The 25,447-nt window shown below is 40.5% G+C and overlaps 2 protein-coding genes across 3 annotated transcripts in view; both read right to left on the bottom strand.

Annotated features, from left to right (window-relative positions):
• Positions 1-442: 442 nt before the first annotated feature.
• dnajc18 (DnaJ (Hsp40) homolog, subfamily C, member 18) lies at positions 443-10,138 on the bottom strand. The gene is made up of 8 exons (XM_074610710.1): positions 9,411-10,138; positions 7,224-7,392; positions 6,736-6,881; positions 5,129-5,335; positions 4,910-5,022; positions 4,480-4,589; positions 4,188-4,360; positions 443-2,674 (listed from the first exon to the last, which is right to left on the bottom strand). The coding sequence occupies exons 1-8, from the start codon at positions 9,535-9,537 to the stop codon at positions 2,550-2,552; spliced, it is 1,170 nt and encodes a 389-aa protein (XP_074466811.1). The 5' UTR covers positions 9,538-10,138; the 3' UTR covers positions 443-2,549.
• Positions 10,139-11,204: 1,066 nt separating this feature from the next.
• LOC141752637 (protein phosphatase 3 catalytic subunit alpha-like) overlaps positions 11,205-25,447 on the bottom strand; it is a 40,448-nt gene continuing 26,205 nt past the window's right edge. The window contains exons 9-14 of one of the 2 annotated variants that reach the window (XM_074610708.1): positions 23,226-23,351; positions 23,023-23,103; positions 21,597-21,681; positions 21,307-21,404; positions 19,201-19,254; positions 11,205-14,124 (exon numbers count right to left, since the gene is read on the bottom strand). In XM_074610708.1, coding sequence (XP_074466809.1) covers positions 13,946-14,124; positions 19,201-19,254; positions 21,307-21,404; positions 21,597-21,681; positions 23,023-23,103; positions 23,226-23,351 — 623 coding nt within the window. In that variant the 3' untranslated portion in view covers positions 11,205-13,945. The remainder of the gene's footprint in view (positions 14,125-19,200; positions 19,255-21,306; positions 21,405-21,596; positions 21,682-23,022; positions 23,104-23,225; positions 23,352-25,447) is intronic. The other variant, XM_074610709.1, reaches the window with a different exon arrangement.

Raw genomic sequence — 25,447 nt, forward strand, 5'->3', positions numbered from 1 at the left:
ACAACTCCCAGACCTGACAACTCTGTGGTAGCGACCTGTCAATCACAATGAAGCCACACCCTAAAGCATCCCCTGCTTTATGGTCTATTTGACTCTAAATGGGACCATAATTTACTAAATGAACATCACGCTGTATTGAAGACTTGAAACTAGCGATTGAGACCATAAACTCACGTTTACAATGTTTACTGAGGTAATAAATCAAGTGAGAAGTAGGCTCACTTTTCAGACACAGTAAATGTTTGGTTCAGCTTCTGTGTAATATTTTTCATGATTTTATTACCTTTTTAAATATAAATAATCCAAATATTTACTGATCACCTTGACATAGACTTTGATTCTCATACCTTAAGTAGGATAATGTGTAGTCTTCTAATGACGATATTGAAAGTCAAACCACCATCCAAATCATAAATGAACAAATCAGACGGGCCAAAACATATTCTGGTTACATCTTTAATTTTCAGGTATATTTGGCTGAAAACTGATTTCTGCAGTGTTGCTCGGGTGTACACTACCACACCGGCTGATACCAAAACCTGATCTTTGCGTATCACAGCAAAGATTTTGACATGTTTGTGAGTTACAGTGTGGACCTGAATATTCAAATCAATTTAACATTTAGTGTGTCAGTCACTAGTCGTGAAGATGTGTTCGCCGAAAAATAAATACGCAACTTAATAAAACACTCTCTCACTAGGGTGCATGCAACAGTAACAATAGGGAACACAGGGTTAAATATTAACTTAAAAAGTGCTTGAGATGAACCTGAATGTTTCGCAAGTATGAGAACAGCTAAGGCAGTGTGGCAGTGCACAGAAACAAGTATCCATGTCTGTCTAGGGTTTGATCATCTGTGGTCGGTACTATAAAGAATTTAAGTTAACTCCACAAATTTTAGCAAGGTCCGACAAGTCATAATTCTGGTTCCTAGCTGTGGAAGAAAGCTGTTCATGTCCACAGATATTTAATACGTTTCTAAACAAATTGATAATTCCGTTTAAGATGATATTTTCAAAACAAATGTGTTTTCTTTAAATTTATATGTGAAGAATTTATAAAACATGGGCCAAATAGCATTTTTACTGAGAACAGAATGATTTAAGCTTGTGCACGGTTTAGGAAAAGAAGGTATTGCATGCCGTTTAATCCCCGGCGACCTTTCAGATATTGCTCACAGTTGAGCTTCCCGTATCCACCAGTTACACTGGAACACTGAGCAGGACTGTGAATGGGCCTTTTGGTTGAATTGGACTCCCTGCTTGTGACAAATCAAAAATTACTTCTTCAAAACGTGGCCTCTTTTTGCAACACACAGCAGTCATTTCTCACACTTAAACCTCAAATGTATTCCTGCAGCTATAACACTGAACAACTTCCTGAATGCCAGAAGCTTAAAGGTCTTATTAATAACATTTTTATGTAGACAGATATTTTTTAAGAAATAATACATCCACAGAGCTTTTAGAAAGGTGCAAAATAAATGTATGGCTTTTCCTCGAACAAATTATGATTGTGAATTAATCATTTTAAATTTTTTGGCGGGTCCAAAATTAATGTTTTGTTTATCTCTGTGGAAGATATCTGACCAATAGGGAGCCAATAGTATAACGATGTTGGTATCACGTGGTATCTCTGTGTCGTCAGTTAGTATAGAACAAATGGATAAATGGCTGAGATTGACGATAAGTGCCTGGAAACGACTTGATGTGAAGTGAATGCAATGAAACGGGGAGGGAGAATGTGACATCTGGTGGCTGAATGTTATCAATAGCACCTTTAATGACTGACGTAATAAACCCCTATGTGTGCAGTAGTGCGGGGAGTAGGAAGCTCTACTGTAGGAGACAGCTCATGTTTTGGCAAGTACAACTTTTTATGATTATAACACAATCAGAAAAAATGTGGTCATGATTAGTAAAATTTTACTCTACTGTGCCTCCTATTGATATAGTGCCACAGGTCAAATTGCCTGATTAACCACAGTATAGATGTTGCAGTCCTTTTCTAATATCTGATTTGTTCATGTTGTTATAATAAATTACTTCCTACAGAAAAAAGATGAGCCAAGATGCTCACATAACATTCACTCTATTAACTATTAAATAAATACACCTAAAATTTCAGCGAGGACACAAAAACATTCTAGAAAATAAATACAGGTAAACTACAAAACCTAAACAAATAAAAACGTGTATGAGTGAACATACTACTGCCTTCATAACCCCAAGGGGAGACCCCGTATGTCATGCCATTTCTATAAGAAAGTTTAAAGGCTCTGAGACATTATACACACTGCCACAGTGAGTTTGCACTTGATGCTGCTGCCACCGCCTCAGCCAGGGTTGGCAGCTAACATGCAACTCTTGTTTCCTACCATCAAAGAGGAGAAGGCACATTGTTTCCAGTGGCATCATGTGCCACTGACTGCGCTGTACCTAAAAGAGATTTCTTTACAAAGTGGCCAGATTGGATAAATTACACACTTCAATAAAATGCGTTATTGTAAAAGTCTGTAAAGAAAACGTGTTCTCCTCTCAAAACGGTTCTCATTTGCCTCTCTGACGCCCAACCAATCGATGCAGCTTCTCACAGTTGTCCAGCCTCATCGACTCGGCCTTCTGCTTTAACCGTTCGTCTCGGTACAGTTGTCCCAGGTTTGCCAAGTCTGATTCTGAAAAGGAGAACAGAATGACAAAAGAAAGATGCATCACAACAGTTTATAATAGCCAATAGTGCAACATTTTGTGAAATACACTTATTATGAATATGAAGCTACAGCCAGCAGCCAGTTAGCTTAGTTTAGCATAAAGACTGGAAACAGATGGAAACAGCTAGCCTAGCTCAGTACAAAAACTGAAGTGAAAAATCATCAATTCGCTACTCTATGTGCCAGACTATTTCTTAGGTAGGACCAGTTGCCAGGCAACCAGCGGGGACTCCAGGAAATTACAGCTCCCTGCTGCTGGCTGTAGCCTTATATTTAACGTACAGATGTCAGAGTACTATCAATGTTATCATCCAACTCTCCCTCAGAAAGCGAATAAGGATATTTCCCAAATTGTTCTACTGTTCTTTTAACAGTGACCAACTGAATGCAATGTGATTTTGAGGGTCTGCTTATGTCACAGGAAACGTTATTAAAAGACGCTTTATCGAAGTCGGTGATACCTGTACTGTAACTAACAGACTCCCCGTCACAGGGCCGTCTGGTTGAATTTAAGATTAGTGTGGTTGATTCTGAGAAACGTAACATGTTGGTGATAATATGTAAAACCAGTGGCCAAAGAGTCTGATCAACCTACAAGTTTTCATTACTGTTATAAAAATCATTTGAGTTTTCTCATTTTAAAAACATTTTTAAATATGGGCTGTATTGTTTTGTGATGAATCGATTTTATCTAGGCTACACTTCCTGTGAAACGGTACCGACATGCATACTCTGAGTCATTTTCAGTATTTTTTAGAAAACGTCACGTTATGAAACTGTTTTGTGGACTTTAAAATGTTGAAACAATAAAACTTCATAAAGAGCCCTGACACAACAAATTTCAGGCCGTCAGTGAGCGTGTTGCCCTAGTTTTTGCAGTGTGTCCTGCACCGGTGGCTCTAGTCTGCCCGTATCTGAGGTTTTTTGGCCAATTCAGCATGTTGAATCGGCAGCAGAGCCCTTCAGGGAGAGCAATCACTCCGATTGGCTCTCCAGCTTAAGCGAATCAGTGCGAGAGAAACGGACGTGAGGAAAGCAAGCCAACGAGCAAAGTCAAGAGAAAAAACACAAAAGGCTATTTTCATTTTTCATCTTCATCTGATCTGATCAGATCATTCCAATACACGGATATTTTCACAACAACATGGCCATCTGGAATGAAGCTAAGTGGTGACTGAGAGTGGTGTGAAAATGGTCGACAAACGCTGCTTTCTCCGGTCTTCCAGTTTCCCTTTTTGAATGACGAATACAGGCTATCTCCGCCTGCTTGTATGCAAAGTTATTTCATCTCACGCAGGCGCAGAAGATATGTGGTAGTCGGCCGTTGGCTGTAGTCTTTGCGGTGTGTTTCGAGTGCAACTTTTTGGCCAAGACGCAAGCAACGTGAGTTGTCGTAACAGTCGGCCTTCGTTGCCGCTAGTTCTTTGATGACGGTTTGGCATGTTTGGCCCTTAAACCAAATGAGATGCTCGCTTACTTTGCTGCTTCTCTTTCCAGCAGCTGCTCTGCAGGTGTTCGATATAGTCACTCTCGATTGTCTTCTCTAGTTCATCCAGCGCAGCTCCGCGGTATTCCTTCTCAAAACTTTTATCCACATAGTACGGTACGCCCATGTGCTGCGTTTCCCTGGACACCACCAGCCCCATGGCCCTGAAACCCAAACACATGATTAAAATGGATTCAGTTGAAACTTTCGGTGTCAACCGCGGTGGGACCCGGGGATTTGCTAAAGTGTCACTGTAGTAAGGTTAATGGTGCGGCAGACTCACGGCTTATAGAAGAGACTGTAGGGCGGGTTAGTGGCCATCATCTGAGTAAACACTGATATGAGGATTAGCACCAGCACAGGCAGAAGCTGCAGCAGCGCTGTGAAGGTGTTCTGTGGAAGATAAAATCAGCACAGATTACAAAGCATATAATACTGTATGTAGGCTGCACTGATTCATGCCAGCACAGTAGTTATGTGTCTTCCGAAGCAAACCATGACGCACTTCAGCTATGTGGAAAGTAAATGAATGACATGGAAATCAATCAATATGGGAAACAGTCACTGGAGGGCTGCAGCCAAGTTAAAAAATGCATTCTTTTCTCCAGTCCGCGTCAATGATTAGAATAACGCCATATTTCTACAAGGCGATCCCAACATTACACTGTGGTTGTTTAACAGGGATTTGTCTTCATGTTTTGTGAGTCACTGACCTGAGTCTGGTTGTCCTCCACCACCTCCTCGCGCCTCTCATAAGCACGTCGACGACGAGGCTGATAGAACTGAGAGTAGGAGGCTCCCTGGTTGGTGTACACGTGGATATTTCCTGTAGAGAGACACACACACAGTTCCATAGCATCTACACTTCCACAATAAGACAGTAGATAATATTCCTAAAACACTTCATCCAACACTCACACACAACCGCTCACCTGTTGGAAATCTTCCGCCAAAGAAAATGTTGAAGAGTTCCTCGGGAGAAATGTCGGCCTCAAAGTCTCTGTTGAAGCTTCGGTAGTATCCATGGCGACTGTGGCTGGAGTGTTGAGGTGCGTTCGGAGCTGTGGATTGATCTCCGTATTGATCATACTGCTGCCTCTTCTCTGGATTGCTCAGCACTGCATATGCATTGCCTATTGCTGTTGGGAGAGGAGGGAAGCATTTGGTCGTGACATAAATTAAGTCCACAGCAGAATATAAGCACCAATAATGCTGGTAGGCATCCCTTAAAATAAAGTACAGGTATTCTATTTGGTAGTTAATCAGAGACTAAGTTTTGGGGGTTGTGAACAGGAAGCATAATGTTGCTATGGATTTTAGCTAGCTGCAGGCTACAACTTGAGCCCTGCTTTTTGTAGCCTATATTTGTTTGCATTTTGGCAAATTGGCACCATTGCAAGTTTGCTAAATTAACTATTAGCCGTTCCTATTTGCAATGTCCTGTACGTACAATGTATGTACTGACAACTATCACTGGATTACTGAAGAAAACATGATTCTCAGGCAAGTTCTGGAGTTGTAAGGAGCATCTTTTTCTATGATTTCCAAGTGGACGTTATTCGCAAAGGATGATCGTCGTAGTTTATCGTCAGGAAGTGTACGTCCCATTAAATCTAAAAATATGTGTGTCATGTCAGTACGTGTGTCAGATTTGACTGAATTTTTACTAAGAGAAGGAGTATTATTTTTAACGCAATACTGTGGTAATTGGGTGCTATGTGTTTAAACGTACAGTTAGTGCTGGGCGATATTTCAATATGATAATTTATCGTCTTTCAATGGAATCGAATCGTGATGAAATCATATATCGAGATATCGTCATACACAATTACATCGTCTAAACTGATAATTACAAGCACATGCTAACTCAAATTTATCAGAAAATCTTGATAAGAATTCTGCTCATGGGAACACCCCAGTGTAGTTAAATCAAACCGTTGTCTTAATCTGATTCCTCTATATTTGTGTGCATGCATGTAAACATAGTCCATGTATAGCTAGAAATATGTATTTATTTACACAGGAGTATGCAAAAATAGGCTGAACCATGTTGGCTATTTATTAAATTACCAGAAAACATGCTATATCGTGATATATATCGTTATCGAGATATGAAATGACCTATATATCGGGATAGAAGATTTTGGCCATATCGCCCAGCCCTACGTACAGTACCTAAATTGCCTCTATGAGCTGTGTGACGCAGCCATTACTGTAACTAGCTTTCTGTTGTTTTCAGAACATCTTAATCAAAACTGGTATAACTGCATGACCCAGCTTCAAGCCTCTGCCCTGCTGACGTTTGTTTAAACTTGACACTACCAGCGTGAGGGTACCGCTCTTGAACTGACCATGACTCTGCTGAGAGGTGGTAATTGACAAAATGTATGTCCTTTGTGGGATCAGTAGAGGTTTGTTATTATGGTTAAATCAGTCCCACAAAAAAGGACCTTTTTTAAAGATGGACAATAAAAAGATATTGTCACCATTCTCACTGAAAAAGGCAGTTTTTCCTTTCTTCCATGGCTAAAACTCATACCTTTGAAAGCATCCGTGGCTCCTGGAGCAAAGTTCTTGTCGGGGTGAAACTTGAGGGCCAACTTCCTGTACGCCTTCTTCAAATCTTCGTCGCTGCCATTTTTGGGAACACTAAGGATTTCATAAAAGTCCTTGCAATTCTTTATCCTGAAATGAAAAAAGCATTATGGATGTCAAAACAAAAGTCTAAACTCTCTCTCAAACTCATATCAGGTTGTTAAGTATGTATACTCTTCACACTTCACCCAACAGTTATGTTACATGTCTTTATCTTGGGGGTAAAGGCAAAGCTAAATTCAATTACTATTACTTTACTCAGTGACAGGGCATCAATGGCACATGTAACAGCTTTGATTTTAACGGATGTGTAACCAGTAGACAGGTTATTCATCTGAGCATGTTATAGTTATAGAAGGAGGAACAACGGTTGTGGTCAGTCTGTTGATGTGTAATAATGTGAAAAATAAATTTTAAAGAGTCACTGGGCACCTGAGAACACCCTGGCGTTGCTCCTCGGTGTAGCTCTTCTTTTCGTCACCACTTGCATTACTCGTTTCATTGTTTCCAATGTCCTCGTCTCTCCAGCCTGTTGGCGGGGGCACGTGGTTTGCTTGTGGAGCTGCGGTGCCTCCATTCCTTACTATGGCATCTATCAGCACTACAAACAAGAACAGTGTCTGAGGTCAACGGACAATTCAGGTGTAAAGATGATGGAGAAAGCTTGAACAAGAAAAATTATGGTTACCAGCCAACAAAAATCTATCTGGTCGGTCCTGAACATACAGACGGGTGACAAATTAAAAAGGAAAACCAACATTAAAGAGGACCTATTATGCTTTTGTGCTTTTTCCCCTTGTTATATAGTTTTTGGTGCATGTTAAAGGTCTGCAAAGTCACAAAGCCCAAAGTCCACTCCAAAGGGAGTTACTCTCCCCCACAGAAACACTGCTCCTGAACTGCCTGAAATGCCTGATGATGTCACCAAGTAACACATTAACATACTACCTGCCTAGCGGCAAGTTTGGCACACCCTCAGACAAAGGTAGTTAGAGTGGAGCTGGAGTGGATTCTGAAGAGTTTGGTTCGGTTGACCAATCACAACAGAGGAGGTGAGGGGGAGGCAGGAGCTCAAACAGAGCATTTCAGACAGATGGTGAAAAGAGGTGCTGCAGCAAAGCCAGTATGAGAAAAATAAAGTGTTTTTTAAACATTAAAATCGTGTAAACATGTTCTAGTGGAAACCTAAAACACAAGTATGCACCTGAAAATAAGTATGATAGGTCCACTTTAAGTATTTCAGTAAGGCATTTGGCCACTGCAATCCTCCAGAACAGCTTCGATGCTCCTTGACATAGAATACATCTCTGAAACTCTGATGGAGTTGAGAATGGAACACCATTTTTTTCAAAACACCATTATTTGATGTGTTGATGGTGGTGAAGGACGCTGTCAAACACATTGCTCCCAAAATCTCCCATTGGTGTTGAGATCTGGCGAAGCTGAAGGCCAAAGTATTTGAATCACATAATTTTCATACTCAAATCACTCAGTGATCCTTGTGCTGTGTGTGAAAGCTCATGTTTCTCCACTGAATTATTCAGGCTTTTCCTTTCACTTGCCACCCATCTATACATGAACAGTCGAGTGATATTGACTGTGGACTGTACATCAAGAGTTATTTCATTCCTTGCACAACATGTGCAGACTGCTGTAAAATGGACACTGTGACATTTAACTGCCTCATACGTGTTGTGTTCAAAAACCTAAAAGTAATCTATGACGATTTAAAGCTGCAGTGGGTAGAAATGGAGTAAATATGATTTAAAAAGTTATTTTTATAAAACGGTAACTATATCCTGACAGTAGTGCATGAGACAGGTCATCTGAAAAAAATCATGTGCCTCTGTGTCCTTTTAATGGCATCTGCAAGATTTCACAGACCGGAGGAAAACAACCAATCAGAGCTGAGCTGGAGCCTGCCTCTGAGCAGCTGTCAATCACTCGTGAACTCCGATCAAACAAACTAGGCAGCGCTGATCAAATATGAATCAATATTCTGTTTTCAGAAACATCGTATAGTGTACTGTTTAGCTGTAAAATGAGAAAGTTTGTGACCCAGCAGCCATGTTGACATCAGTCGAGGAAATACCAAGCACCGCCTAACAGCCGCAGCACAGCCAATAGGGATGCTCAATAGGAGCGCTCACTCTCTGAAATGACCTGTGATTGGTCAAAGTCTCTAGATTTTTTAAAGCCTGAAAACAGAGCCATGAGGGTGTGCAGAAGTCTAGTTTTCTCTCAGAACTGTTAAAATACAATATGCTCAAAGATTATTATAGATTTTTTTGCCCAATGATGCCAAAAATATTCGGCCTACTGCAGGTTTAACTACACTGGTTATGATGCCATTACTGCAAAAGCTATGAGGCAAGTCAGACTTTAATAAAGCACTGCCTCCCAGCTAACTGCAAGGGGGAAGGGAGCCCTAAATATCAGCCTGCAGCCTGCAGACCTGAAGTATTAAAGCTAGATAGCTCATGTTGGTCTCTGCTTCTAAAAATAGCAATCCAGTGCACCCATCCTGAAATCTGTGAATACATTAGGGTGAGTTAGCTAGTTGACCAACGTTAGCTAGTCAGACACTGCCATTGCAGAATGTGCGTCAGCTCCTGTTACCTCTGGCCCGGGTGCTGGGGTGAATGTTCTGGGCTTCATAGAGCAGCTGCAGAGCCCGATCCTTCCGTCCAGACCGTAAACACAGCTTGGCCTTCTCTATCAGCCGGTCTGCTTCTTCTTTCTCCATTTCAGCGTCACGGGGGCTATATTCTGCTGATCCGATCGCTTCCTGTAGAGGTCTGTCCCTGTGCAATGTGCGTCAATATCATATGGCAGTACAGCTAACGGTAGATAGCTTAGGTTAGCTTTGGTTCTCAGACAGCTGCGTAACGTCAGCGAGCCCGCAGTCACTCACAGTCCGGCGCACTATCCGATCAGCAGACGATGGTTGTTGTTGTTAGGCTGCAGACAGGCCTGCAGCTGGGCCATTGTTTTAAGCTGAAGGTCTAAGAGGTGGACTGTTTCTGCTGTCAGGCTGTTTAGCGGTGTTTAGCGGGCCAGCCTGTTCCGTTAAACTAGACCTCCTGCTCCTGAGCTGTGATGGACAAGAGGTGCAGACAACACGTCATATCCGGTGGACTGAGCTCTGAAATGTGTAGAAAACCGCCCTGATATGAGTCCAAACTGACTTCCTTGGTTGTCTGTTTGTTTGTTTGTTAGCAAGCTAGGCGATTTATTTGTTCTATCTTATTGCTTTCCCTGTCTCTTCCATAACGGTACCTAGAACACCCAGCCGGCTGGTTGAGTAACATCAGCAGGTGCAGAGTGGTGCTGCTGCTGCTGCATTCAAGGTCTCTCATTTAAAGACGTACTCCTGAGATTTGCAAGTGGTGCATTCATGAAGGAGAATAATACACAAAATGGGCCTAAGATTGTTTTTAGTAGGTGATTTTTTTTTTTTAAATCTATCAAGTGGTACATTGCTGCCTTTGACTGTAGTTGCAGAATGAGTAGATAGCAGCTATGTAATGGATATGTTTAAAGGGACTGTATGTAAGTTTTTTACACATAGGCCTATAAATGTTTTTTAATTTTTTTTGTGTGAACAGTTGTAACCTAAAAAATGAGACCTTCTTGAGTTTCCTCTATCAGCCTGTAGACTGCTTAATGTAAAGACTGCGGGACATTTTTTTTTTTTTGGGGAAGATCCAATGGATGTGACGTCATGCGCGCTCGCGAGTGCCTTTACTCTCTTCAGCTCGGCATAGCTGATGTTTGGTTAGAAATGGAGACTTCAAACACAAACTCCACACAAAAATAAGAGTTATATCTAGTGAAGCCTAAGTCTAGTGAAAATAAGAATGTGACTGACGTCGGGCCTTCGATTCATGGAGGGACCTTCGTTTGGTTTTGGGTATCAAAACATACTCCGAGCTGGCAAAATTCCTATTGGACAGGCAAGCTAACATTACTGCCAGGCATGTGAAATATATAGTGATATTGCGGTTTTAGCTGTCAATCATGTTTAGTCTCGTGTGTGTCGCCTCACTGTTTTGACCGATGTTCGCTCGCATCTATGTAGTGCGAGCACAAGCAACGGGACGCTGACTGACGTTGACTTAATGGCCACAGGTGTCACTGTTAACAAGCGATTTCTGATTTTTACATAGAGCCCCTTTAATTAATCAACCAATCAAGGCACATTTAAGGTAGTTAGATGTAAGATACTGTAGTGTGATGACTCTGATACAGAAATAAACTTTAAGTGAAGTAAATATTTGTGGTTGGCTACACAGTACACGAGTAAGGCACATATTTATTTTTTGAGGGGTTGTTGTATCTGGATGTTAGTCAGGGTGAAAGCTAAAATTAGCATTAATAGGCTACTTCCATCAGCGAGTTAGAAACTATGCAACGCATTTTTTGTTCATGCATATTTTATTCAAGAGTAAAAAAATGTGATTTGTCCCATAGGGCATGCTTACAATGTGTGTATCATTTAGGAAGTCAAATGCCAAAACATATTTCCATAGATAATAAAAAATGTTGCAAGATAAAATCCATTATATTTGTTTGTTGAAATATGCATGTAGACCATACAAGAACCAGTAACAGAAGAAGGAAAATAACCATAAGCTAAATTGTAACAATAATAATATCAGCAGTAAATATAACCAGAGTACAATGTTTCCTGTTAAACGTAAGTGCGACACGTGATTTTCTTTGTGTCCGATTCATTTACATCTGAAAACCATGCTATCATGCTTTGGCAGCCTGAAAGTTGCTTTTCACTGAGATTATATTCATTCACACTATTGAACATTTTCTGTACATCAGTACAACAGAAAAATAAACACAAGGCTTCACACCTTAGAAGGGCATCTCTGCATACAATAAATCAATATAAAATTAAAAGCAGTGGTAATAAATAACAGAATGAAAAAATGGACAAAAACAATCAAAGGAAGCCTATTTATAAAATTTATAAAACAAGACAAATAAAACTACAAATGTAATTCAAAAAATAAAATAATTCAAGTTTACTATTTGAAACACAACTATCACAATTATAATCTCACATAACAATTAGGAACTTAATTGCATGCATTGATGCGTTCCGTACCATAGATGCTGTGTTAAAAATCACTTTTTGTCCATCCTTAATTCACATACCTTTATCATTAAATAGAAAGATGAAATATAAAGTAGAAAAAATATTAATGTATGAAAGGAAATTCTAGAAATTTATGTGATAGTAAGTGTCGCTTGAGATTGGGGCTTCACTGGAATCGACTTTCCCAAATAATTTATTTTGAAAGTTTTGTTTTCTGTTTTAATTTAGTTTATTTTCTCTTGTTCTATCAGTCATTTGGACATTGATGTTTTATTTGGATCACAGTGTGGGTGCACTTTGCCAGTGGAGTTATTCTTTGCCCGTCTCTCCACCGCACTGCACAGTAAAATTAGATTATATTAGTAAAAATGATTTGAAAAACAAGAAATGATATGATTAACACACTTTGGTGCAATATGGGTGGATTCATATACCAAATGCCTAATCTATTGTGCTCAGTTTTAATGAGGGAAGTACTTTTTTTCAACTTTAAATTAATCTAAGTTCAATAAAAGAAATCACATTTGTTCTCAAAAAAGCATTAATTAACTCAATCCTGGTCAGGATAAATCCTTCAAATCCCTTAAAAATTAATTTTCCAGATGCATCTAAGCCTGCTTATTCCAAATGACACAATGGTGTGTGGTTGTTAAATAATCTTTAAACAACGGATATTACAATTGTATGCATTCACAAATTTGTAGAATTTCCTTCTCACTCTTGATATAGTACTTTGTGTAGCTCTTAGGCATGAAGTCTCATTGAATTTGCAGCACAGCAAAAAGTGGAAAAACTCAAAGGACGCTACTGTATATACTTGAGTGACTGCACGTATTCTTTTACTTTCTCTTAGCGACAAGCAGGTGAGAAATAATCAGGTAGTGTGTGACAGCAGGGGTATGTCCCAAAGTTCAAAATCACTTCTTCTCTTTTCCTCTGTGGTCCAGAAACAGGTGTTAATGCCGCTTTGTTGCCAGTCACAGCGATGAAGAAGAGATGAAAAAAAGCCTCCTTCAGTGTAGGACGCTCAAGTGTATACTTTCCAGAAAGTGTGTGAGGTATAGCTCGAGCAAATGCCATGCTTCTCTGGTGTGAACTACTTTTTCATGGATTTTAAGGATGGTCTGGATGAAAATATAACCTTTTGAGATTCTCCTACGGACGGTGGGTGGAGTTGCATCTTCATATTGGGATGCTCCTTTTGGGGCCATTTTCAGGTGTTTAATCTGTGGAACCAATTTTTCCAAATGCTCTTTTCATCCCCTCCCTTTCTTCCCTCATCCCCTCCAAGTTGCTTCTTGCTAGGAGATGACTGATAATGAGGGAGGTGAGGAAAGGAGCGGTGCTGGAGAGTATTGAAACGCACCCACGGTTGATCTCAGACTGCAGTGGCTTCAGTGAGCACCGTGTCCTCTTTCCCCTGGAGGATGACGGCATCTTACTACAATCAATAAATTTAAGTCCACTGGTAAGATTGCACCGCAAGTTTTAAGAGGTTTAGCTTCCTTTCTTTCTCACAAAGTGGTGTGTTAATACTAGCAGAACACGTAGGTAAAGAACTTTCTTTTTCCTCATGAAGTGAATTTGTGAGTAATTCATAATAAACACTTTTATGAAACAGTAAAATTATTTTTGTGGCATGGATACTGCGATTATGTCTTCTGTCGGGACCTGTAATGTAGGAGCAGACATTTGTCAGCACTCAAAACAACACAACCCCCCAACAATTCAGTCTGTGATTGAACTGAGAAAGGGAACAACAGGCAGAAACAACTTTCAACCACACTTTTCCAATCAAGCTGCAGCCGTCTGACCTCTCCTTATCCCCACCCTCTGCTGCTCCCCCCTCCCCCAAACTGTGCGATGACATATTGTCATGAAAAAAATGACCTTTTTCCGCCCGTTTTTAGTTTTGCTGCAGATTTTCATGTTCTGTCTGTGGGCCTGGTTTATTTCTATGTTCGGAGGCCTGAATTCCCGATTTGGCAATGTCTCGCTGCACGGCGCAACAGCAGCACGGTTCTGAGGCTGAGACAGCACATCACTGGATGTTGCTGTTGTCATCCGTGCCGTTCGCCTCCGACATATTCATCTTTCCCATGGACTGACCCACGTGATTCACCCCGTCCTTGCGAGGTGGCATGCGCTCGTTGATGCGGTCCAGGCCCTTGGCCTCCTCGAAGCTGGCGATCTTGTGCTGGGGTGAGAACCCACGGATAGCTGGAAAGAGAAAACACATATAAAGGTATCAGGCTCACCTTGTAATAGTACAGAATACTCCTGATATCATGTCATGTTGTGTATTTCCCCCCAAATATCAAAAACTTTGGGGATTTACTAGACATTATAACCAAAAATACACAAGTTCATAAGATCAAACAGTAGGCAGTATATTTTTGGAATCATTGGGCAAAAATTCCATAATAACCTTTCAGCATATTGTAATTCAAGTGTTCTGAGAGAAACTAGACTTCTGCACCTCATCATGGCGCTGTTTTCAGGCTTTAACAAATCTAGAGACTTTGACCAATCACAGGTCATTTCATTGAGAGAGCGTTCCTATTGGCTGTGCTCCGGTCATGTGACCGGTACTTGGCGTTCCTTCACCAGATTTAACAATGGCGTTGGCGTCACAAATGTTCTCATTTTACAGCTAAACCATGCACTACAAGATGATTCTGAAAACATTTGAGGCGAGGAATAGGCATTAACGTTACATAATATTGATTCATATTTGATCAGTGCTGACTAGTTTGACCATTCGGTCAGAGTTTGCGAGTGATTGACAGTCGGCTCTCATAGACGGCAGATGGACAGCAGATCTCAGGTCAGCTCTTACTACTTGTTTTTCTCCAGTCAGTGAAATCTTGCAGATGCCGTTAGGAGCACCAGAGGACACAGAGGCACATGATTTTTTCAGGTTACCTCGTACTACTGTCACGATATAGTGACCGTTTTATAAAAATAACTTTTTAAATCATATTTGCTCCAATCTCGCCTACTTCAGCTTTAATTAAGAAGAACATATGGGGTAATTGTTTTGTTTTGATTTGCACAAGGTTACATACTACCGGTAGTCAGTTATCTCTCTAACTGACATTAGTGACATAGCATAGTAGAGGCAATTCAAAGAAACCTTGTGACACCAGCTATAACACATTTTTGCTTCACAAACACTATAAAACAGCAAAAAAACTGAGTTATAAGAGTACATGCCTGCAGGTGGCACAAGAATTAAAATGAAAGGAGCTTTTTCTTAGTTTTTAGGAGGCAACATCAACATGCTATCTGCATGTATAAACTGCTTACTGCCTACTTTCCTAAAGGTGGTGGAGTCTTTCATCAAGTAAAACTGCCCCTCCCGCAACTGATATCCTGTTTTACACGTTTAAAAGTCCCTCAGTTCACATGTCCCACCCAGTGGGCAACCTCCAGGTCTGAAAAGTGAAGCCAATGCGATAGTGCCTTAAACTTGCATTCTTTCTAATAGCCAGCAGGGGGCGACTCCTCTGGTTGCAAAAAGAAGTCTGATTGTATAGAAGTCTATGAAAAAATGACCCTACTTCTCACTTGATTTATTACCCTCAGTAAACATTGTACACATGAGTTTATGGTCTCGATCGCTATAGTTTCAAGTCTTCTTCAATACAGCATGATGTTCATTTAGTAAATTATGGTCCCATTTAGAGTCAAATAGACCATAAAGCAGTGTATGCTTCGGGCATAGCTACCTTGTGATTGACAGGTAGTACCAAGGCGTAGTCGGATGTGGGAGTTGTCTGCGTTTTTTTCTTACAACTTTAATCCTTTCACAGTGTGTTTTCAGTTCATGAAAGTTAATTGTGACATTTTAGTCACCTAAAAATTTCTAATTCAGCATTCGATCGTACTTAGCTCCACCCTCTCGTGTCACTACTGGTTGCAAAAAAACAAGATGGCGACGGCCAAACACCAAGAAAACCCAAGCCCCCAGGATGTGTGCCGGTCGTCGATTCGGACTTTCGTAGTGGCCAAACGGCGGTATTGCAACTTCCGTGTCAGTCACGTAATGCATTGAGCCCAAAAATACTTTTTCCCATAGACTTACATTGGGAAAGAGACGTCTGTAACTCAGCGGAATTTTGGTTTGATGAATCAACTTCCCAGTACGAACACCTAAATAGCCCTTATTTAAATAATTATGTTTTTAAAGTTGCAAAACGCACTAATAGCTATATCCAGAGTTATTTCCCTTCCTCCATTCATGTGAGTGAGACCCAGACTGAGGCTGGAACGCAAGACGTGACGACAGCGTGACGTTGGGACCCTGTGACCAAGTCATGTAACCGAGCGGACGCTACTGCACATCCTGTGCCCAAGATCCGGGTACTTTTCCAGACGTAAGTCGAGCCATTTAGGCTTCATGCGCCACTGAGCAACTTTTATAGGAATGAACGGGGCCCCGCCTCCAACGCTGTATCTAGTTCTCTTAATACATCCATGAGAAATCCCCAGTATTCAGTTTTAACAGAAAATACATCAGATTAAGGTAGAAATGTTGGACACATTTCTTCCTTAATTTGATGTATAGTCCTCTATCATTGTGACATGAAGCTTTTGTATTAAATTTCTTTCTAAATTATCCAAAGACCGAGGTAGCAAAAATACAGCCAACTAAGACTCACATAACTTACTCTCATTGTGAAAAAACAAAACATAAAAAATTCCTAACAATCAATGTCTACCACCCTGCTGGTAATTTCAAATAAGATATATTGCACATGTAAAAATATATACAGACGTAGGCAAAATTGTTGGTACCCTTCCGTTAAAGAAAGAAAAACCAACAATGGTCACTGAAATAACTTGAAACTGACAAAAGTAATAATAAATAAAAATTCACTGAAAATGAACTAATGAAAATCAGATATTGTTTTTGAATTATGGTTCAGCAGAATCATTTAAAAAAACAAACTAATGAAACTGGCCTGGACAAAAATGATGGTACCCTTAACTTAATATTTAGTTGCACAACCTTTTGAGGCAATCACTGCAATCGAGTGATTTCTGTAACTCTCAGTGAGACTTCTGCACCTGTCAACAGGTATTTTGGCCCACTCCTCGTGAGCAAACTGCTCCAGCTGTCTCAGGTTTGAAGGGTGCCTTCTCCGAATGCATGTTTCAGCTCCTTCCACAGATGTTCAATAGAATTTAGATCAGGGCTCATAGAAGGCCACTTCAGAATAGTCCAATGTTTAGTTCTTAGCCATTCTTGGGTGTTTTTAGCTGTGTTTTGGGTCATTATCCTGTTTGAGGACCCATGACCTGCAACTGAGACCAAGCTTTCTGACACTGGGCAGCACATTTCGCTCCAGAATGCCTTGATAGTCTTGAGATTTCATTGTACCCTGCACAGATTCAAGACACCCTGTGCCAGATGCAACAAAGCAGCCCCATAACATAACCGGGCCTCCTCCATGTTTCACATTAGGAACAGTGTTCTTTTCTTTGGATGCTTCATCTCTTCGTCTGTGAACATAGAGCTGATGTGACTTGCCAAAAAGCTCCAGTTTTGTCTCATCTGTCCAAAGGACATTCTCCCAGAAGCTTTGTGGCTTGTCAATATGCATTTTGGAAAATTCCAGTCTCGCTTTTTTATGATTTGGTGTCCTCCTGGGTCGTCTTCCATTAAGTCTACTTTGGCCCAAACAGCGACGGATGGTGCGATCTGACACTGATGTACCTTGACCTTGGAGTTCACCTCTAATCTCTTTGGAAGTTGTTCTGGGCTCTTTGGTTACCATTCGTATTATCCGTCTCTTCAATTTGTCATCAATTTTCCTCTTGCGGCCACGTCCAGGGAGGTTGGCTACAGTCCCGTGCACCTTAAACTTCTGAATAATATGTGCAACTGTAGTCACAGGAACATCAAGCTGCTTGGAGATGGTCTTATAGCCTTTACCTTTAACATGAAGGTCTATAATGTTCTTTCTGATCTCCTGAGACAACTCTCTCCTTAGCTTTCTGTGGTCCATGTTCAGTGTGGTACACACCATGATACCAAACAGCACAGTGACTACTTTTCACCCTTTAAATAGGCAGACTGACTGATTACAAGTTTGAAGATACCTGTGATGCTATTTACAGGACACACCACAGTTTAATATGTCCCTATGGTCACATTATTTTACATCTTTTCTAGGGGTACCATCATTTTTGTCCAGGCCAGTTTCATTAGTTTGTTTTTTTAAATGATTCTGTTGAACCATAATTCAAAAGCAATGACTGATTTTCATTAGTTAATTTTCAGTAAATTTTTATTTATTATTACTTTTGTCAGTTTCAAGTTATTTCAGTGACTATTGTGGGTTTTTCTTTCTTTAACGGAAGGGTACCAACAATTTTGCCTACGTCTGTATATATATTTGTATTTGTACTATAAATTGCTGTCTCATACCGAGGCTTCTTAGTTAGTGAGCAATGTTTACCTTAGACATATCACGAGGCTTCAGGATCCATATTTCATGTTGATGCTCTGGTCTGTTTCTTGTTCTTGTGCATGCAACACTTTTTTAGAACCAGATGGAGGCCATTTACGAGCCAAACCAAAAAACAATGAAATATTGTAGTCATGCATCTCTTAGCAGCACTTGACTTTGCAGTGTTTTAATTTATCATGAACTTGCCTTAAAAAGCTGTTCCTTTTTTTAATTTAGCATTTCCTTCTCTTTATCTCCACGTTTGTGATGATCAATTCCAAATGTGTGCTACAGTCATTGTTGGCGCTAAGCTATGTTGGTGTAGGCAGTGGGTGGGGGTGAGGGGAGCACATGGAGGAACCTTGGACAAGAATGCATTAATTCATGTTATCTCGTCAGTCTCCTCCCACCTCTGTACATGTGCCTCGACCGAACAGTAACGAGAACATGATCCCTCACCGGCTTCCCACCCTGCAAATACTGCTAATTGGGAGATGTTTTTTTCTTTTCACCACTCAGGCACCCATTAGAAAACAATTCCTTAAAAAAAATCCTCACCCTACATCATTTATCTCATTAAAAAATATATCTTTCAGTTCTAAATGTATCTCCTAAGATTTAAAATCCAATTATCTAGTTGTTTTTCTGTTTTAATCAATGGTACTGCAAAGAAAAGTGCCAGCCATACCAGCATGAAACTTTCATGTGACATGTTGATCAATGGAGTTATTATCGTATGAGTTGTTGTGTGTGTATGAAGTGTTAGTGGCGGGTGGCCTCTTTTGCAGGAAACCCTGATAATGTGTTGAGAGGGGTGGAAGATGGGGCACTGCATTACCTTCTCCATCCTCATCATTCGATGGCTCGATGGCTTCAATGGCTTCAATGGTGGCTGAAGGAGGGGAGGAGGGGAGCAGGTTACTCCTGATAAAGCCATGCAAATGTAAAAACGCAGCCCCAACGAAAAGGCGGCTGGTGTTAGGCCAGATGCAGGAAGGAAGGCCATGCTTTAATTCTGGGAGAATTGGTGTCAATCTCGGGTTAGATATGAAAAATAAAAAAGATGGATCCATAGAGAGAAAGTGAGCGGGACAGATATATTGAGACAGAAGACTTGAGACTGTAATAGATTTAAGGTAAGAGGACAGAAATGACTTGTTCTGGTTTTGCACTAAATTAAGAGGTTTCACAAATGCAAAAGTTTTGAAATCAGTGTAAAATAATTGCTTGCTGTCAGCTAAACCTTGGTTTGAAAATACTTCCAACACTGAAACAAATGGCTCTTTGTGGTTGCCTGCACTGTCAATCCCACTGTAATCTCTATAAACAGATTCTGTATCGGTAGGCAATGGAACAAGATTTTGGTACCGGAAGGTTTCCGTTTGTAGTCTGAATAGCATTGACCAATCATGTTCGAGCAGGCTTTGGTTGAATGCAGGTAAACAGTCTGTGTGGAGAACAAAAGAGGTAGAATGCATTGGCCGAAATGCAGTCTCTGAATCTAGCGGCTATAGTCTGACGATGATTTAGCTTTTTATTGGTTTAAAATCCGCTTGTAAAACTGGCTGCTTGTGAAACAATCCGGTCATACACGTCGTCTTTCAACTCCAAATCTCGTCTCGCATCTCTAGTTGCTAATCAGACTGTCAACAATGAGCAGCACACGGAAGAGGAAGTCTTGGCCCGGATATCTGCTGGCTACACCTGAACCCTAGAAATATAGCCCCTTGCCCCCAGAGGCTTATCTGTCATCAGACAGATAGCTGAGATTGATCCGTCTGTAAATCAGCGTTGAACTCTACAGCTCTCTGCAACTTTCAGCTGAAAATAAAACATCTAGCAAGCTAAAGAGAGACAGATATTGTTTCTCAGAGTCAGTTGACCAAGCTATGACTAAAAACTGAGTGAAAAATAGACTTGAGGAAGTGAGAATCGGGACTCAAATTGGATTCCCATGTTGTTCTGTGGCTGGATGTGCAAATATATACTGGTGCCTTCAAATGGAGTCATGTTTACCGTGTTCACGAGAAGAGTCCATATGAACGCCTCCCTCTTGTGGTATTCACAACCTTGTAAGTGGAAAGTTTCTGAAAGCTCAGAGTTTACGAGTTGTGACATGTTTGTTGATGTTGTCATAAATGGCGGAGGCCATGGAAGTTCATTTTTCGGTGCATAATAAGTTCATATATTGAAATTTTAGTAGTATATTGTTTTTCTTCGTAATTGTTGAATATGTCTGAAGAAAATGTTGATATTCCCAGCGGCCTCATCTTTTTCCTCTGTCATTATGCCTTTTCATTTCCTGCATTATGTTACCCGCTTGCTAGCTTGCTAAATTGTTAGCCGCTGTGGCTTCTAGACGCCGACAGTAACGTTAATATTGCCGTGCTTAGCAGCGGTGTTCACACGACTTAACCAGTATTAGTATTAGTATTATTAGTTAGACCTGTACTTTTCCCTCTATGACAAGTCAAAATGTCTGCAGTGTGGTTGCTAGCTGTAACAACTTGGTAGCCCATAGGGCTATGTTGGTGTGAGTTCTACCACCTATAGGCAACAAATTGCTTAATGCAGCTTCAAGTTTATGTGTGAATTTATGATTATAGTCAAGGCATGGACCTAGGAGGGACATCCGTCTTTGTCTAGTACAATGATGGAATCTATGATGCAGGTATTACACTATATACTGTGTTACTGTAGACAGAAATATCAAATAGCTGTTTTGGTATGGACTTAGGTTCTTCTTCTATAGCTTAAATGTGATCGCTAAGAGGCTTAAAAACAAAGCAAAGCTGGCTGCTCTACATTGAAGTCAGAGAAGGAGAGAGGGAAAAAGAGGTAAGACTAATGTTGGGACTGATGATGGTGACGAAGAAATGAAACAAAAAAAGATGGAGTTGGAGATGGAGGTAGAGAAGCGGCTTATGCTGAGCCCTGTGCTCACCACTCTGCAGTGTCTGTTTGCCTCCAGAGAGAACCCCGCTCGGTAGCATGCCAGTGGGCGTCAGGCCTTTGAGCGTCAACACATTTTCACTCTCCTCTCTGCAGGAAACACAGAGGCAGGCAAACGGGTCGCAAAACTTCACTGAACCCGGATCAACTGGAGAAAAAAACTTGATGCCCCCATTTTGACAGGACGCACACTCTACACACACACAGATACACCTGATACTGTTTCAGAATTTGAAAATGTACAATCATACTTACATTCACACACATAAACATAAAGTCTACCTGAGGACTGAGAACATTTTGGCCATTTTCCCGATAGCACGGATCTTGTTTCTGATCACCTCCTTGCGTGCTGCAGCTGCATTGGCTGCAAAGAAATACATATTATACATACATATATCATATCATATGTCATTAGAGGCTTCTCTGACACAATAGATGCCGTCATTATACGCCTATATATTGCATGAGAAACTTGTTGTATGACACATAAAATGTATGTTTCTTGATGCATAAGATTTGTTGCAATACACTGTTATTATAGGCATTAGATACTGTAATTATATGCCCATGTGCCTCTATAATATATATCCTGACATCATAGCCTGCATGTGGTGAATCAGAAATTGTGTTTCTTGGCCTATCTGATACATAACATTTTTGTTTAGTTTTGTAATGTAAAACAGCACAAATCTTTTTTCTTTTTTTTTTCTGGTGAACTACAAGCTACTGATTTGCGTAATTAACACATCAACATCATGTGACAATTTATTGCATGTACTGTAACAACACTGAATTGAAGCCGGTGTTTAAAGGGATAGTTCAGGTGTTTTGAAGTGGGGTTGTAGGAGTTACTTACTAATAGGTGTATTACTTACAGTAAATGACGGTCGGTGTGCCCCCAGCTTGGAGAAACAGATAGGACTACCGACACCGTAGCAAAGCAATGTACTGCTGTGGACGGCGATGGCAGAAAAACGTATTTTAGCCACCCAAAAGAAAGGCTCAACTAAAAAAATCAATATCCGTTTAAGTATACGCTATATTTAGAATATTTTCACCGCTTTATCTTGCTGTCAGACAGCCCTTTAATTCTCCTTTCCAACAGGAAACTGAACTTAAAGTGAAACTTATCAGTGCTCTCTCCAAAGCCAGCAGGCTCAGATGACAAAAACAGTATAGATACATTTCACTTTCAGTTCAGTTTATCGTCGGAAAATATTCTAAATATAGCGTACACTTAAACTGATATTTTTTTAGGTCAGCATTTCTTTTAGGTGGCTAAAATATGTTTTTCTGTCGTCCCTGTCCACAGCACTCTATTGCTTTGTTTCGGTACCGGTGTTCCTGTCTGCTTCTCGATGCTGGGGGCACACTGACTGTCATCTACTGTAAATAATACACCTACTATGGATAAGTACCTCATACAACCCCACTTCAAAAACACCCAAACTGTCCCTTAAAAGCACATGAAAAAGGGAATCATTTAGTGCCTGATTCTCTGCCATGCCTGTTGGTGAGCGAAAGAAGCCAAACTTTCAAACTAATTTGGCTCAAGCAAAGGAATCACACAATCCAGCTCCAAGTATGCAGATCTCCTTCCATGAAAGTCCTAGTTTTGTGCATGGAGTCTGAATTGAATCCACAATGCACTATTGATAAATATAAATGAAAAGAATATTAAATCATAATTTACAAAACGTATTACCATCAAATATTTCATCTTCATCATTCATCATGAGTTCATCATCGGAGCAGATGCTCAGCACGTTCACCAGCATTTCTGTGACTGGGGAAGAAATAGAGTGCAGGGAAGAGGTGAAATTATTGAGCAACAAGCCACGAAGATGACAGATTAGGATGTGGTGTTGTATTAAAAACACCTGACACATTATAAGAAATATGTAATACCTTTCTCTCCAACAAATGGCAGAGACCAGGTGAAGACATCCATGAAGTTCGGCAGCCAGTAGGGATGGGGTGAGCAGTTGAACTGTCGGATGTTCATGACATTATTTTCATATTTCAGTACAGCAGCTGTTGTGGAAGCAGAAGAGAGACAGTAGAGTGAAATTTACTCCATCCAGTCCCATTAATAGCCTGCTCCAAAATGATTATGCTACGTTAAGAATAGAATCAGATGGTTTTTTTTAATGACATTTGCTTCAAAGAAAAGTTATTACGTGGTATACAAATCTATGATTACATAACAGAAGACCTTCGGAGCAATGGCAAACTGCACAGTATTCAAACTCATCATTGTCATTTTGGTTTAAAGTGTGTGCACTGTGCAGGATCTTATTGTCATATGCACAACAACATTTTATATCTCTTCAAATGTATTTATGTTCAGAGATGTTACCCAGTTTCATATTTTTTTGTACATGCAGTATGTGTGAGAACAGAGGCAGAGCAGACATTCAGCCACTAGGTGGCCTAGCTGAGGCCAGGGATTGCTGACACTGTTACATCAAGAGGGATAAAGCCACATGGAGATAGTCAGCGATGCCGACAGTCCCTCCCACGCTCCCCATCTCCCATAGCCCATAGCAACCAAGACACAGATCTGAGAACACAAACAAACGGGGGCTCCCTGATGCATTCTTATGCCTGCTCGCAAGCTAAATGCACATACATTACACTCCAGTTTCTGCTGTTAAAACCATTTTAATAGGTAAACCAGAGGAGCCCATGGTAGTCATTTTGTCAGATGTAAAGTGTTTTTCATGAAATCCGACACAGATGCAGTTAAAATGCCAGGGATGCAGAGATACTAGAATATGGACGCCTCTCTTTCACATCACTGGGTTTTACTGTTTACTGTTGTAACATTTAATTTAACAGTAAATTCATTTCTCAAGGCCTGTCTGCCTACTTTCCATAGCCATAGAAATTAATGATAGTGTATATCTATGGGGTTTTCAACAGGAATATGTTTATTGGCTGGACTATAGGCCTTTATCAAGCAATAATCTGTCACTGAGTGATTGAGTGAGTGATGAAGTTGGTTGGTCGAGTTGGAGTTTCCCCATTGGCCGTTGCTCTCCATTATCAATCATCTGATCCACTTCCTCAATACATACACGGTAGTTGTTGCTGCGCAAAGCATTCTCATACAACGGTTCGTATGATATCTTACGAAAAGTAATTCCTAATTTTCATGTGTTTCCTACAAAGACAATTTACGCTTATTACATGCATGCAATCTTTTCAGTAAAAACTTCCAATTTCAAAAGAAACAACTTGGTTAGGTTGAGGCTAAAAAACTACTTACAGTCCAGACCAATGTGTAACAATTAGGGGGATCTATTGGCAGTATGTTTCCTGTAGTGTATAATCACCTGATAATGACAATTGTTGTGTTTTTGTTACCTTGGAATGAGCCGTTTATATCTACATAGGGACTTAGCACATTACTCGCTCCCGTCGCCGCTGCACTCTCTCTCTTGCTTCACCACTCACCTCCCACGTACATACACACTCTACGCACCAGCTCTGCTCCAAATGACTTTAGAGAGGGTCATTCGCGTTTTCGCATCAGACACCGTAACTCTCCAACACGCTTGCCACACGGGAGATGCTTCAGTTGGTTGTAATGTCCTCCCCTCACCGCTAGATACCGCCAGATCCTACACACTGGACCTTTAAGTACGGAAGCTATGTGACAAATAAGTCAATGTTTGGTTTAAAAGTGGCGTAACTTAAGTGCAGAAGTTATGTGACTCACACAGGATGCAAACACCAGTCTCCCAGGTGTTTTCTGGTGTTTTTTGACCCAACTATCTACCCCAAACTCCTCCCTACGCAACATTTGTTGCTCTTTATACTTTCTGGTTCACGATTACGTGGATTACATATTAATTGATTTCATGAGTTATATACAAATAACAGTGCATTACTTGTCGTAGGTAGCTATGAACGGTGTATGAGAACAGCCTGTGCTGCGTAACACGTTTGTTATACTCTATCCGGAAAGCTCTACCCAGAAAGCCTCATTTCAGAAATTCAAAGGGAGCTCTAAAATATCGCAATTTTTGGTGCCACTGTTGACACAGTTTGATGCATATGTTGTAAGAGTTGCATAGCTGCTTTAAGGAATAGCTCAGTGCGTAGTGTGGGCGTAGCGAATGTGT

Source organism: Sebastes fasciatus, chromosome 16, assembly GCF_043250625.1.
Source record: "Sebastes fasciatus isolate fSebFas1 chromosome 16, fSebFas1.pri, whole genome shotgun sequence".
NCBI classification, from domain to species: domain Eukaryota; kingdom Metazoa; phylum Chordata; class Actinopteri; order Perciformes; family Sebastidae; genus Sebastes; species Sebastes fasciatus.

Excerpts from the sequence above, each read along its gene's own strand:
- dnajc18 (XM_074610710.1), bottom strand. The coding sequence starts at position 9,537 with ATGGAGAAAGAAGAAGCAGACCGGCTGATAGAGAAGGCCAAGCTGTGT. Across the intron at positions 5,023-5,128 it reads TGGCGGAAGATTTCCAACAG|GAAATATCCACGTGTACACC; the intron begins GTGAGCGGTTGT and ends GTCTCTCTACAG. Across the intron at positions 4,590-4,909 it reads TGGAGGACAACCAGACTCAG|AACACCTTCACAGCGCTGCT; the intron begins GTCAGTGACTCA and ends TATCTTCCACAG.